This window comes from Emydura macquarii, unplaced genomic scaffold, assembly GCF_026122565.2.
Source record: "Emydura macquarii macquarii isolate MOO-44397 ecotype Brisbane River unplaced genomic scaffold, CSIRO-AGI_Emac_v2 contig_1477, whole genome shotgun sequence".
Taxonomy (NCBI): domain Eukaryota; kingdom Metazoa; phylum Chordata; order Testudines; family Chelidae; genus Emydura; species Emydura macquarii.
The window spans coordinates 20328136-20343831 of NW_027131614.1; the positions used below are offsets into that span (position 1 = coordinate 20328136).

At 42.6% G+C, this 15696-nt stretch overlaps 1 protein-coding gene across 1 annotated transcript; it reads right to left on the reverse strand.

Moving 5' to 3' along the window:
- Positions 1-9849: 9849 nt before the first annotated feature.
- On the reverse strand, positions 9850-12176 carry LOC137156857 (transcription factor SOX-17-like). The gene is made up of 2 exons (XM_067553868.1): positions 11681-12176; positions 9850-11206 (listed from the first exon to the last, which is right to left on the reverse strand). The coding sequence occupies exons 1-2, from the start codon at positions 11976-11978 to the stop codon at positions 10272-10274; spliced, it is 1233 nt and encodes a 410-aa protein (XP_067409969.1). The 5' UTR covers positions 11979-12176; the 3' UTR covers positions 9850-10271.
- Between the last annotated feature and the right edge of the window lie 3520 nt (positions 12177-15696).

Below are 15696 nucleotides of genomic sequence, written 5' to 3' on the forward strand. Positions count from 1 at the left end.
TTTCTGATAAAGTTCACCAGAGCTTCCACTTTTGCCATACCAACATGAGGGAATATACATTTCATATTGTTAATGAGGATAGGTGCTGGTGCCTCATCAGGTGAATTACAGCAGTGGTTTTTGATCATCTCCTCAATAATATTATAGTCATTGATCAAGTGCTCTAATTTGTGTGGACTGATCACCACTGGAACACTTAAGATGTCCTCATATTTGCTTAATTGAAACTGGACTTCAATCCATCCTTTGTAAGGTGTTTGAGGTCCTTTAGTGGCTTTCAAACTTCTCTTTCCAGTAACTCTTCAATTTTTCTGAGGCATGTCCCTGAGAGAATACCTTCCACTCACTGAATCAATACCATGCACACCTATGCATGTGTCCCACAGGGCTTGAGTTTTATTGAGGAAATACCACACTGCATCTCTTTTCAACTAAATTAGCTACTCTGGTTTGCTGCTTGAGTATATGATGGCAAATGGAGGCTGCTACTGGTAAATCAGATACAGAGTCAGCTTTGTCTCTGCTCGCTTGCAATTTTCCTGCATGATATTCTGGCACGTCTGATTAACCGTGGTCACAAATAATACTTCTGCCAGATTGCCTGCAGCTAGCGCATTCTTTTCTCTGAGGTTGCCAGTCTGTTCATACCAGTAAGAGTGCTTTTTTTACATACATGGACATCTTGCTTTTATATGTTAATTTTGGCTTTTACGTCTTTGATTTAATTAATATTGGCCTTAGTTCCCTGCTTTCTTTCATCAATGAGTCACCTTTTGTTTTTCTACTTCATCACTTACAGTAGTGTGCAGCGTCTGCAATAAGGTCTCACCTGCAATCTGATTATCTTTAAATATGGTTGCATCACAGCCTGAATATTGTCATTCTGCAGCCCTTGCAGAATTGAATGGAGAAACTTGCTTTGTACAAGGGCAGGGTCATATTTTAGCTCAGAGTCAACTTCTGGTAAGGCAAACAATATCTTCTTTCTCAAATCAAGTATTTGGACTAGGAAATCCTGAGGTGCCTTTTTTGGCTCTTCTGCTGCTGTTGAGAGCTGCAGATAAAGTTCAGTTGCATATTTTTTTCCTGCAACAATACCATAAAATGCTCCTCAATTTTGCAGGCTCAGATTAGATTTTCCCACCAAGCAGCTAGTAAGGCTCAGTTATCTTGCCTCAGTGTACCCCTTTCAAATCCCACTTAACTAATCCTTTTGTAGGGAATTCCAATCTGTCCTGTTATTTTAAAATGGGTTCTATTTTCTGAAGTGGGTGTGACAGAGTTTCCCCAGGGTTTTATATTTTAATTTCTTTCATGCTTTCCTTAAACTGTATTTCAAGCCATTTGAAATTTGCCAGCATATTGTTTTTGAATTATCTCTACTTTAATTGTTTCAGTTGCCTCCTCTTTTGTTGTAGGAATTAGATGTAAAATCTTAAATTTTAATGCTAACACAGTGTAGACAATCCCTGATCTTCTAACTCTTCACTATTTAAATAGCTTCTTATACATTGATTAAAGAATTATTATTGTTATTGATTTTGCTGCAACTTGTCGTAAACATCCCCAGAGTCACAGATTTCTCTTAAAAGCTTATTCTTCAGCTGATATAAAAGTCCTCCTACATCTATGTGAATATCCTCTAGTTCTCTCCCAGGTATAGTGCTTGCAAACAATTAAATCTTCCCTAGCACCTTTCCTTGGAACAATCTGCTGCTGCTTCTACGTAGGTTTGTGTCCCAGAGAAGTCAGATCATTGCAATTGAGCCTTTCCTGCCTGTGCTCACCAAATGTTGCACTCCCAAGAGCAGGGACAGTTTTCAAACTAGGGTTTTATAAAAAAATTATTATAAATAACCCCAAACACAGCTTGCACAACCCCTGTTGCAACTCAGTCCACTGCTTTCAGTGTACACACAAAAACACTGCTGCTGCACCTAGACCTGTCCCCTTTAGCCTCTTAGTCCACCTTCAATTCTTAAAAGGACAGAGCACAGGTAAATCTCACACTGACGTTCCCTTAAGAGAGCTACATGAACGTGGCTTTCCAGACTCCATCGTTATGAAGGGAGAACTTCGAAGTGTAAGTGTTATTTTACACTGGGAACAGTTACAAAAAAATAATTCACTTCAGCTGTACTGGTGGCAGAACCAGAGAGAGGCTGCAGTGTAGAGAAAGCTCCCAGAGTCAGAGCTGTTCTTCTATGGCACTCATCACTGCAGTAGCTTACAATCATTAAAAGACTATCCTCACCCCTACTGAGATAGGGTTGTGTTATGGGGCACCAAGAAGATTAAGTGACTTGCCCAAGGGCATACAGGAAGTGTCTGACTGAGCTAAGAATGGAACCTAGATCTTCTAAATCCCATGCCAATGCCTTATCCCTATCCTAGACCATCCTTCCCTCTCTGTTCCTTGTTACCATTTAATTATGCTTGTTCATGAAGTTCTACTAAAACAGTGGTGTTCTGGCTGCTGAAGCCTCATTTACACTAGCGCTGCCATCAGTTCTAACACTGTAAATGTGTTGCACACTGACCGTTGTTGTAAATTTCCCCACGGGACCTTAAATGCTAATTTGCACAGGCAATTTTTTTCTTTTTCCTCACCTTTTCCCCTCTGCTTTCTAAAAAAAAATAAAATAAAAAGCCAAATCAACAACACTTGAGCAAAAGAGAAAAAACACCAATATAAACACAGTGCAAAGTTACACACTTAAATACGAGTCAGGGAATAAAAAAGTGAGATAATTTATTTATAGGCATTTCTGTGGCACTCATCACAGCAGTATCTAATAGTGACATCTCATGGTAATATTAACTAACTCATCCTGCACATATAAAATATTGACAATAAGCTAATAGTTGACTTCAATGGAGCAACACTAGCGGAGGATCTGGTCTTTTATTTGCACTCTGGACAAGTTTACTTTTGCATTCCCTGACTCTTTTGTGTTTTGAAATGTAATCTTAATGTTGTAGTAACATAGATTAATTTGGGCATTTGTTGGTATTCCCATTTGTAATATATATAATTCTTGTCCAATATTGTGAAAACCTTACTCTTTCCCTTTGCCAGGGCTCTGAAATTTCAAAGGAAAAACCTTTCCAGGAGTGACAGAATGGATGGTGCCCCAGAAACCAGGATGGAATTCAGTGTGTGAAGTATGAGTGAATTTGGGAAGACAAAGTTAATTTTCCTAACTCCGCCACAGTAAGAAAGCTGCAGATCATTCCCCTACACAAAAAGCACCACATTACCACACTTATTCCAACCTGTCATGTGGAATTTCTGGTAGCTACCCTCTATACCAGTTGTGTATGTATAAGGGTCACTGCAGCTACTGCTGACTTAGTACTTATTATCATTTCTGATTTTAGTTCAGAAGTTACTACGACCATGGTATTTCAGGGGCACTTAAATTTATAGTCATTAAAGATCCCATTGTATGTTTCACATAAGGGTGAAACTCACTGTCCTTTCTGCAAAACCCATGCAGAAAAGTGTTGAGGGAAGGATGAAATGGCTTTTTTGTGGACACTACTTGAGTCTATGACTTAGAATGTTGGTGCTCCTCCTTTTCATTCTTGATGGGGGGAGGGAGCAGGGAGACTCCAGATTCTGGATATGAATAGGTAAAAAACACTAGCTTTCTCCTCTTGACACACCCTGTTTCTTTTATGGAGTTGGCACAGAACCCAACCCCTCCTTCCTTGTGCAGGAGTTTTGCATATGCGTCTCCTCCCCCCTTCCAAGAGTAATTGCAGTGAAAACAAGGTGGTGAATTTCAATCAAGAGCAGAGGTAGGTGATATCCAATGAAAGCTACAGAAGGATAGGTAAAATGGGATCACCTTATCAGCGAGTTGTAAGACAGGAGCTAACATTGTTAATTTCCCCCCACCTATCAAAAATGTTTGTTGGTATAGAACTGCTGCCCTCTTCCAAATTAGTACTGAGTGCAGTAGCTCCATATATAAACTCTAAGAAGTGCTTTCAGATTATTCTGAAACAACATTTATATATAAATTCAAGATATTGTTATTAACAGTGTTTTAACAACATTTCACTTACATATCCAATAAGTATTGTACCCTGTTCATAGCTATTACAAATGAATAAGTGTTGCACACATCTTGTGCCAAATCCTGCTTTGCCTTACTGATGTAAAGCTCTTCTTGATTTCCCTGTTGGTTTCACGTAACCAAGGTAAGCGGGATCTGGCCCACTGACAGAAGAAGGTACTCTGAAAACACACACAATGCACACAGTCATGGAAATGTTTCTTAATTCAACTAGCTTGCAAAAAACCAATATTCTTAGGTAAAATATACAAAAAGGTAAAACGAAACAATTACTGCATAATGTGACTAAACCTAAGACCCAGTAAGTGAAAAATAACCTATATATCTGAAATTAGAAATTGCATCATGCCAAATGATCAGTCCATGACTCCACAAATATTGGTTTACCTTTTTAGCTAATCAAGATGCAACCTTTAGCTGCAAAAACATATTCTTTATCTTTGTTTAACAGAGGAGAAAATTTTGTTTTAAACAGGATGTGCACAGGATAAATTTTCTTTCTAAACTGCAATAACAAGAAGCTTTAAAGTAAATCAGACACTGTAAAGTAATTCCACAATGCCTTGGAAAGATCCCAAGATTGTTGGTTCCTAAATATATTCTCTATGGGTAAATGGAGCTGCCACCCTTTACATGAACAATAACTATATTCCCTTGATAACTCCAAGGATACTCTGAAACAAGTTTTTACTCTGATAAGCCAAGGAATGGAAATATATTTGACTTTCATTGAATTGTTGCTTGTTAAAGCATTAAAGAAGATGCACCCTCCTACTTCTTAAAACTATCAGTTGGGTGGTTTGTGATTTTTAAAGCTGTAAAGGATCTAGTTTCTGAAAAACATTATATTTTTAATTTACTTTGACATTTTCCTATATCTATCATACTATTACAAAATAATAATGTCTTACAATATAGTTGTGATAAATATATGATGTTATATTGAAAGGAGCAGTATTTGAAATTTAGATAATACTGACATTTTCAGTTCAAGCACATTTACCCTAATGCTTAGCTATATAGTATGTGGAAAAAATTCACACTTTTCACATGTTTCAACAATAAATTTTGTGCTCGAATCATTCAAAAACTACTGAAAGTAGAAACTGAAAATGTGACTGTTTTGTGGAACTCAGAGAGACTTAAATAACAAGCCAAATTTGTGGGCATTTGACAATTTTAAATTTATGAACATTTAAATTAGAATTTTTGTAATGAGCATTAGAATTTTCTGTTGTTTTCATGGTGCCCTAATGTTAAAGCAGTTTAGGATACTGAACTTAGGTTTGCAACACTTTTTACTGATTAAGGCCTTAATTCTTTTTAAATTACTCAGGTTATCTGGGTTCTATTTCCAGTTTTGCCACAGACTGTCTGGGACCTTGGACAAGTCCTTTAACCTTTCAATGCCTCAGTTTCCTTCTGACAGAGCTATTGTGAGAATTCATTAATGGTTTATAAATCCTTTGATATCCTGAAGTGGAAAGTACCGTGTAAGTGAAAAGTACAACATTATTGTACCCGGAAACCACTAACAACTACACCTCAAAGTTCAATCTGATCTGAAATTCTCAATAGCTTCATCATTTTATCCCATCAATTGGGATCAGCAGTCTTGTTTTTCATCTCCAAGTGTTCTTGGCAACTGTGTCTTCCATGCTGACACCAACCTTATTCAGATACTCAGCATCTCAAACCATCTGTTTCTAGATTGCCTTTGTCCCATGACTATTAGCTCTTGTACACTCTGGCCAACATATCCCACACATCTTGTCATCTCACATGACCCAACCATCTCAGTTGATACTCCCTCAGTTTTTCCATGATGAGGGCTACCTGTATCAGAGTTCATACTGTTTCATTGCATATTCTATCAACTCTCATCTGACCCAGCATCCCTGTGAGCATTCTTCTCTCTTCATCACTGGCCCGCATTCTGACCAGTACATCTTGGAAGGTCTAATCATCATATCATCACTTGGCTGAAATTCTCAATGTCACATGAGGAAATAATTCAGATTTATTATTTAAAATGTCTGAGCAACACATAACCACAAGATAGAGAAATAATGAGTGCACATCACAAAAATAGTCCCTCTTTTCTATCAGAAAGGTCTTCAGTGCTGTGATGTTCAGCAAAAACAGCTGGTCAGAAAACCCTAGTCTAGATACAAAACATGTACAAGTTTAATCAAAGTTGTGTTTTTAAACCAATTTAATTAAATCAGGGCAAAAACACCTGTGAGGTCACTCTTACACTGATATTAAATAAATTACATTATTTAGCTTAATTTGGTAGAAGAAGGCATACTGCCTCAGATAAATTGGTTACTAAATCAATTTAATTATGTGGGTCTAATCCCTTTATCAGAACCCTTCTATCAGTTTAAGAATGTCTAAAATCTTCAATAAGCTACATTGATTTTAGACAAACCTGTTCAAGTGTCCACAGATGAAGACTACACCAATTTCACTACATTGATTTAGAAGCCAATTTAATTAAATCAGTGTTTTCTGAGAAAAAATAACCTCAAGGAATTGACTTTAAAAAATGGCTTATCAATTTAGTTTAAGTGATTTAAGATCATCTACACAGAGGCTTGTGTCAGTTTAATTAAATTGGATTTACATAGATTTTAGTTAAATCAGCGCTAGTTTGTGTGTAGACAAGGCCAAAATCATTATATTGAACTAGTACAAGAGGTAGTGCAGATTAATTAAGTTTGTCTGACACTCTCCATTATAAGACCCTGTTTTCAGTCACTAATACTTACTTTGAAGACTTAAACAATTTGGGATGAAGTTTTCTGGGCCAGGTGTCTGCCTCAGGCTGAATTGTTTTGGATATCTGTAGCTAAAACAGTTGAGCCTTTTCCAAGAATTAAGTCAAGGAGAAAACATTGTTTTGGTCATGTTAAAACAATTCTTACAATCATTTTATTCTACTACATTCTTTGGAGCAGGGATCTTAAATTTAACAGGGGGATTACAGCAAAAGGCACATCCCTGACACTGAGTATCCATAAAAATTCACCAACATTTGGCCATTATAAGCCTCTGGGAGGAAAAAGCCAAAACCAAATCTCAGTTTGCACATGCTCAGTAGAAATTTGTTAGAATTCTCTCACGATTCTATTTGTACTCAGCATGCATGCATAATCCCTGAGATGCAAGGGCTAAGCTGCATTTTCCCTGGAACTGCTCCAGCCTCCTCCCATCATTTGGGAGCCACTGTGACACCCAGAACTGAAACAAAGACCAGGGAGGCTCTCTCCTGTCCTTGCAATTTTCCCAATGCTGACACACTAGCAGTGAAGAGGTGGTGGTTTGTCTTAAATGCTGGTGGATGAGAAGAACATGAGGAAAGGGTAGAGATGCAGTAGGGGGGAAACAAGGGTAGGAGCTTGTAGGAAGGGAGGATAGGAGCCTGAGGGGAAGAGATTTAAGAGCAAGAGCTGGGGTAAGTCATAAACCAAATATACCATTTTCACAAGTGACCGCTATGTATTCCGCACTTTTGGGGTACTCAGCTGGTCTCTGACTTGAAGTAGTGCTGGGCACCCACAGCTGCAACTGAAGACAGTGGGAATTATGCTCTTAACATATCAAATGCTAAGTATTCTGGAAAAAGAAAAAAAAAATCAAACCAAGGCTTCTCAAATGGAGTACCCAACTTGACCCTTTTGGCTTTAGTCTGTGCCAAAGTTCCCCATATGTAAAATGGGGATAAGACCACCACTTTCCTTCTCCGTTGTGAAGATAACATTTTAGGTTTTTTTGTTTTGTTTTTTGGTTTTGTTTTGGTTTTTTTTTTAAACAAACCATGAAATATGATGAGAACAAAATAGAAAAGCCTATGAGGAAATTAATAATTCTGTATTCACTCCAAGTTTTGGCTGGCGGGCAAAGAAATAATGCCTGGGGCCACACACTGAATGATGAGGATAAAAAGCAAAAATAAATGATACCCATTTTGTGAACACCATTCATCCTATGCACTGAATGAAGCAGGAATCCTCTGGAGGGAAAAAATAGCATGAGATCATGTAATTAAAGACTATCAAATGCATATGCACAAGGGATCTGAAAGAATTAAGATTGCCTTTGTGACCTTAATTCTGGCACTTCCTAACTTTTGAGGGTTTAAATTCACAATCTTCAAAATCTTCTACGTTAAAAAAAATTATGTAATATATATAAACTTGCATTTAGCTAACTGCATCTCTACCATTTACTAATGTAGCAATAAAATGTTAAGTTTTGTGATGTCTACAACAATTCTGGAGGAAAACTATTACAAGGAAATATTTGTATTATCATATACCTACTCATTCTAGAATTTACATTCTGTTTTCATCACCAACACTGTATAAGAGAAAGTGGTATAGTATACCATGTTTGCCTTAGAAGCATGCATGAAAGTACATACCTGGGTTGTATCAGTTTGTCCCTGAAATTTACCATTCTTGCTACCACTCTTGCCCTTCTGTGTTTTAGCTTGCCGTTCTGGACTGTAGAATGGGTAATGTGATCATCTTCACTATTTCTCCATTAAATGCAGTAGAAAGCACTTTAGACAGAGTAATTTAATACTGATTATGAATTCAATTAAATCATGTATATCTTGAATAACTCTGTGGAAGTCAATGAACTATCCAGCGTCATTGAAGTCAATGAATTTACTGAGGCTTTATGCTGGCTTAGATGAGATCAGAATTTGACCCCTTGATCACAAAAGATACTACATAATTATATTCTCTTGCTTAATTGCTAAATAAAGATTTACCAGCCTAAATGTATTAGTAGAGTACTTTTTGAAGTTTAAATTAATGTGCTTGTGTACAGTAGGTTATTCACAATGGTCTGAAGTTGAGCTGCTAACACAGGCCAGATTTATAGTTATCTTTATTGATAAGTAGTAATGGCCTGTGTGTGCAGGGGCATTAATTCAGTTTAATTGCAAAGAGAAAGTCATGTATCCAATCTGAGATTCCAGCTCACCAGTAGGTAACTTTATTTTTTGTTCCATAAAGAGTCATCTATTATTAAGGTACTTGATATTAAAATTTGAATTTTTATTCACTAATTTAATATTTAATCAGACACTCCGATCAAAATTCAAAGTCCTTGTTGGAAATATAATTTGGCTTTGTTTTAACAGAGGTGGTTTTGATGCATCTATCTATTCTTTCTGGCAGAGATGTATCCAAACAGAAACATTAGATCTGAAGCAGAGGAGAAGTTCACATTTAAAATTAATTGCAAGGGTAGGATACACTTCTAGTCACAAGAACCATCCCTAGAAATCTTGTGCCTTATTTTTCTTCAGCAGCAGTGGCCTCTGAGGCCCTGAGCAACTGTCTGCAGCCTATAGGAATAGAATAGCCTAAGCCCAGCTGAAGGATCAGCCTGAACTAGGTAGACGGTCTTTGAAGACGACCTAAGTATAACAAAAACATGTGGCTAAAGGATTAGTTTGCTCTTCTAGATTGGTAAAATGTACGGTTTACAGAAGCCAGTAGTACTGTCTAGTAAACAAGTGTACAGTAGATCAGGTCATTTCAGCACTAAGAGCCCAATTTTGCCAAGTAAATCCTTCTTTGGGTCTAGAGATATCTTTGCTCAAGTTAATGATTGCAGGAACGGATCACAGGCCAAGTAATTATGTTTTTCCTACTCCATGATTTCTCTGCTTAGAGCAAGATTGATGTTGGAAGGCTCTAAGGACGAATGCAACTAGTACAGAAAACAAATGCGTAAGAAATATCTTAGTTTGATTTATTTTCTAAAAGTACAAAAAAGTCGATCTTTTTTTTTTTTTTTAAAAAGGCGTTTTTTAAAAAAAGTTTATAACTAAACGTTGTGGGCAAGAGGCACCACTTTTATCATTACTCTTGCAAAATTGACTTTAAGACACCCACATAAAATATATGACCCAGTCGCAGGTCGGTCAGCTGTAGAAGACCCTTACCTGTATTTTACAATAACCATGTTTTATCACAAATAGATCAATACTTTTCGACTCTAAGTGGGTTTTCCAACAGCTCCAGTGAAAATCCCAATAAATTACATAAATAGGAGCTAAGCACACACCCCAGTTCTGTACAAGGCTTCCCATCGCCCGGGAGTCCGCCACGGTCCGAACAGCTACTTCCCACAACGCCCAGCAGCAGCAGCGCGGGTCTTTTAGGCGTCGGGGTAAGTGCAGTAATACACAGCAGTACTTGCGTCTGACACCGCGGAGGAGATGGGCCCGTGGCCGTCTGCCGCGGGCAGGCCGGCTTCGTGGCCCTGGAAGTGGAGGCCGAGCTCGGGCTTGCAGGCGAAGTGCAGGTACTGCTCGAATTCAGTGCGATCCACCTCGCCCAGCAGCTCGTCCTGCGACAGGTGCTCCAGCGCCTCCCGGCACTGCTGCGCCTCGGGCGGCGGCGAGGGCTGGCCGGCCTGCTGCTGCTGGGGCTGCTGGAGCTGCTGGAGCTGGGGACCGCGGGCCGGGCCGGCGGGCGGGCAGAGCGGCCCGTAGTAGGCGTGCAGGGGGCCCTGGCAGCCCAGCAGGCTCTGCAGGGCGCTGAGCTGCCCCAGCGACTCGGCGCGGGGCAGGTGCCTGCGGAGCGCGGCGATGGCCTGGCCCTCGGCCGGGTGCCCGGGGTACTCGGCCGCGGGAGGGGCGGCGTAGCCGTAGGGCGCCAGCGGACACTCGTCCTGCAGGGGCGGCGCCGAGTAATAGGCCGGCTCGGGGTCGGCCGCGTCCAGCGGGGAGGGGTCCGGCGTGGGCAGGGTGTAGCCGTCGAAGGGCGCGCCCAGGGGCTGGCAGTCCCGGTAGTGGCCCAGGGCCGGGGGCAGCGCGCTCTGCACGGCGGGGTAGCCCTGCTCCGGGTAGGGCAGGGCCAGGCTCTCCACGCACATCCTGCTGCCCTCGCTGGCCAGTCCGGCGCCCGGCGCCTCCGCCAGCCCGTGCGCCAGGAAGCCGCTTTCGACGCGCTTCAGGCGCTTCACCTGCTTCCGTCGGCGCGGCCGGTATTTGTAGTTGGGATGGTCCTGCATGTGCTGCACCCGCAGCCGCTCCGCCTCCTCCACGAACGGCCGCTTCTCCGCCAGCGACAGCGCCTTCCAGGCCTTGCCTGGGGGCGAGAAACCGCGTAACCCTGCGGGTCCTTCGCTTGCCTCCGCCAGCGCCAGCGCCAGCGCCCGGCCGCCTCCCGCCTTCCCTAGCCAGACCCAGTGCGCCCCCGACCCAGCGCTCGCCGCCGCTCCCCCATGCCCCCCGCCCCCCTCCAACCGGTCCTGCTCCCCTGGCTATCCCAGTCCCCGGGCAAGGGGCCTTGGCAACTCCTCCCATCCCCTCTCCCTGCAGCACCCACCGGGGTCCAGTCCGGCCCGCAGCCGCCTGGCGCTGGGACAGCTCCCAGCACCGCTCGGTAACCCGGGCTTTGCGCTCCGCTGCGCACAGTGCTTACAGCGGGGGGCTGAGAGCCTTGAACAAACCCCGGCACCAGCTCCCTAGATCCTGCCGCCCCCCCCCCAGTGCTGCCATCCCCGCTGGGGCTGCTGGGGCGTGGGGGAGGAGAAGGGGTCACTAGCGGGCACCCACTCACCCAGCATCTTGCTGAGCTCCGCGTTGTGCAGGTCCGGGTTCTGCTGCGCCAGCCTCTTGCGCTCGTCCTTGGCCCACACCATGAAGGCGTTCATGGGGCGGCGGATGCGGGACTCGCTTTTGCCTCGGCCGCTCGCAGCCCCCGCTGGGGCCGCCTCGCTCTTCACCTTGGCCTCTGCGAGGGGGCTCAGGGACTCTGCCCACTGGCAGGGGCCCAGGGCCGGCATCATGATGGGGAGCGAGCACCTGGCCTGCGTCTGGTCGTCGCTGCTGGCGTATCCAGCATCAGGGCTGCTCATCTCGGTGCAGCCGGAGCCAGCGGGGGGAGCCGGGCTGAACCGGACCCGCCTTCCAGCCCTCCCAGCCCAGGCCAGCCGCTGAGGCCCCAGGGAGGAAGGGACAGCGCGCTCCGAGCGGCCCCTCTCTCCCGACTCAGCGGGGAAAGCTGCCCTCCCCTGTCAGGCTGGCGCGGGGATGCTGCTCAGGCAGAGTTTCTAGTGCGGGGCACCCGGCTCACTGCGCCTGGCAGCTGTCAGAGCGCGGCCGTATTTACACAGAGACTTGGCCAATGGGGGGGCGGGGGCGGGGTCTGGGCTGGGAAGGTGACGGGGCTGGACGGTCGGAGCGAGCAATGGAAGAGTCCCAGCCCCGCCCCTGGCAGCTGCTCGGTCCTTACCTGGCCAGGTTACAGCACAGACAGCGCCGGGCGGGGACGGATTTTTCCAGGATTCAGGGGTGCGGGGAAATACACGGCAAAGAAATCGTACATATGAGTAAATGATAAACAGATGTTTAGCTGCAACCTTAATGATGGAAGCACTCAAGGTTGCAGGGTAATGCATCACGAGAGATCTTTTAGCTGAAATGTTTGTATTGGCTCGGGATTATCTCATGCATGGACCCTCTTCTATATTGTATCTTGACAAATCAGATGCCTGAAAGTTAGTGACTAGTGTTAAAAACTAAGCAAGCCTGTAACACTCCGTTTATTTAAGGTGAAACGTGACCCTGGTTGTGTTTTATGTCGAAATGTGTGTAAATGAAGTTAAAACTATATCGATTTCTTTCTGAAATAATTGATATAGTGTGTTCTAACAATTGCCTCTGTAGGAAAGATTTTGGTTATGGATTTATTCCTGTTGTGGTCAGGATCTTCATAACTGAGTCTTTTACGGAGGAATCTATGCAGAATCCTATTCTTTCCCACTTTCAGCGCTTTTCTACCGCATAGTATTTGCAGCGTGTGTAAAAAATATTTTAAAATGACTTTTGGTGAAGGGAATGTCTCAATGTAAAATTCCAAGCGGCCTAAATGACCATGCATATGTTATTTGATATTTGCTATTTTAAATGCGTACTTTAAATATAAATGGGACGAGCAGTCCAAACCCCAACCTTCCCCGCAGTTTAGTGTTTATTTGGTGTTTTTAAATGTATTCTAATTAAATCCATTAGTGCTACCCGAAGACTTCAAGTGGCCTTCAACATGAGATTATTTAGATAACGCAGGCAAATAAACTAATATTGAATGAATGAATGAATCATGCTTTAGGTTAATTAAGTCAGTCTGACAATTAAGCGCAACACTTCCCCCCCCCCCCCCCCAATCCCTCGGTAAAATGCGCAACTCTTTGTCAACTCCTCTCCACAAATAGCTGCCAAGGATTAAAGAGGAAATCACTGGATAATGTTAAACATATGCAGTGTTATGACTGGCTGGAGTGTCCAGAATCTTAGAGTTCAGCTGCCAAGTACCCATGAGGGATTGTGGGTTTGTTGTTTGTTGGGTTTTGTTTGTTTTTGTCTCTTTTTTTCTCCTACTATTCTAGAAGCAAATATACTAATTACTTTGGCTTTTTTAGATTTCTTCCTCGCCCTCCGTACTCCTGGCGTCAGTTTCGAATAGTAACGTGCCAGCAATTTTGTGTATTTCTTATAAAGGAAGGTAATTTAACCCATTAATTTAGTCCTTAATTTACCACAAATGACCCAAACCATTAGCAAGTGAGTAGTTTAAAGACGGATTTCACAACGAGAGATCATTCCATCGAATCGTTTGCTGGAACGGAATACACACTGGTCAAGAGTGATCAAGGCTAGCGGTGATTGAAAGGTGTCGTTGTCGGCTTGTTTAGCAGATGTTACAGAAACCAGTGCAGACCAAATGTATCCGATCTTTCAATTGCACGAGTAGATTTGAACAGCGATTCAATCTCCCCACAAAAGATCATCTATTCTTTAGATTAACATTACTCTAAAGGACTCAAAGCTCAGGTCAGGAATTTGCCCTCTTCTTACCTCACGGGGCATTGTAATCAGCAATGGATTTTTTTATGTATAGAAAAATTCAAAGGCTTGACGGGTGCAAGAACAATATTGTTATTTCACAGCCCGATATATTGTGCCTACATTTTCTGGATTGTGGTTTTGCAATGAATTCACAGATGGCTCCATACACTAAATATGGAAATAAATGGGACAAGCACTTCCAGTATGCCTGTGTTATTGATAGTCAGTCCCGTTTATTTTACCCTGCCACTACATTTTCAGATGTCAGCATGCCTCAGATTTTGTACAGGCAAAACATAATTGTATCTTACAAATGGCCTAGGGAAGCTGCAGGTTTTGACAGCTGGATTGAGTCGCTCAGCATTCGTAATGCTATGGGGAGCTGGTTCTGGGTTTGCTATCTAAAGGTAGTTGAAGATTTTCCTAACGGGGTGGGGATTATCCTCTTGTCTCTCCGTTTTCAGCCTGTCCTAATGATGGGTGTAGCGGTGACTTTCACTCAAGGTAGGCTGAATTTCTGCGTCCCAAGTAATATACGGTAAGTCTGTCTCGGTTAGAAAGTTTATCTTCACAACCCAAAAGACTAGAAACATTGTTTTGTTTAAAATTTTAAACAGACTTTGCTCCTCATTCTGCAGCAGGGTGCCTTGCCTGATACATTTTGCAGTGCAGGAACTGCAAAATACCTGGGGCACTGGCTGTATAGTCCCGTTGGATTTTACATACACTTATGAAACAGAAGCTTTGGGGTAAAATCATAGTTATATTTACAGGCCGGCAGGTTACTTAAGTCACCTTTTTGGTGAGTACAGGTCAAAACCTTTCATTCCTTCAATGTGCCCTGTGCACTGCTGCTAACGACTTCATAGGACTTGATGCTTTGCAGGTTCTACATGCTGAAATCAATGCGGATGGAGCTCCTGTCCTGGATCATCATCACCCTTCCTGTGTATTAGTGATATCAGAGCACCAAAATGTAGAGAAAAAAAGAGACATCGGATCCTACTGGGGGAAGGGCAGATATGCCACATGCTGCCTCAGAAAAATAAAAATAAAATTGGTTGTTCTATACACACTTTAGAAGTAGTATATTATAAACTCACCTTAGTCACAGGGATGTTGTGAGGCAAAATTCCTAGGCATTTGTAAAGCACCAGGAGATCCTTAAATGGAAGAGCCCTATACAGGAGAAAATAATTTATTATGATTATTTGACTATGTGTTATAGTTACTTGCCAGGAGCAAGATGACTCTAGGCAGTTCCTTCCTCTGATGGGTAGGCACCATGGAGATTGGGCCAATAATTCAATTATACATACAACTGTTGTTTTGTGTGCACTGCTGAATAGTTTGCAGTGTGCAAATTTCTGGGTATTGTTCCCAGTACCATCCTTTTTCTTCTTCATGTAATCATATGATGAAAAGTTCCAGAGGGGTAGCTGTGTTAGTCTGTATACCGCAAAAACAAGGAGAGTCCTGTAACACTTTAAAGACTAACAAATTTAATTTCTGCAGGCATAAGCTTTCGTGGGCTGTAACCCACTTCGTCAGATGTGATGAAAGAGTAGCTTGGACAGCATCCCTGCTAACAGAAAGTGAATCACGACTTTAAATGGAAATACTGAAAATGACATGAACAGTTAAGGCACTAGATTGGGATTTAAGATTGATTTCATCCCTGGGTCTGCCACCGACTCCCTGTATGACCTCGGGGTAAGTCACTTAGGC

Coding starts and splice junctions, on each gene's coding strand:
- LOC137156857 (XM_067553868.1), bottom strand. CDS start 11,978: ATGAGCAGCCCTGATGCTGGATACGCCAGCAGCGACGACCAGACGCAG. Junction 11,207..11,680: donor GGAGCTCAGCAAGATGCTGG/GTGAGTGGGTGC, acceptor TCTCGCCCCCAG/GCAAGGCCTGGAAGGCGCTG.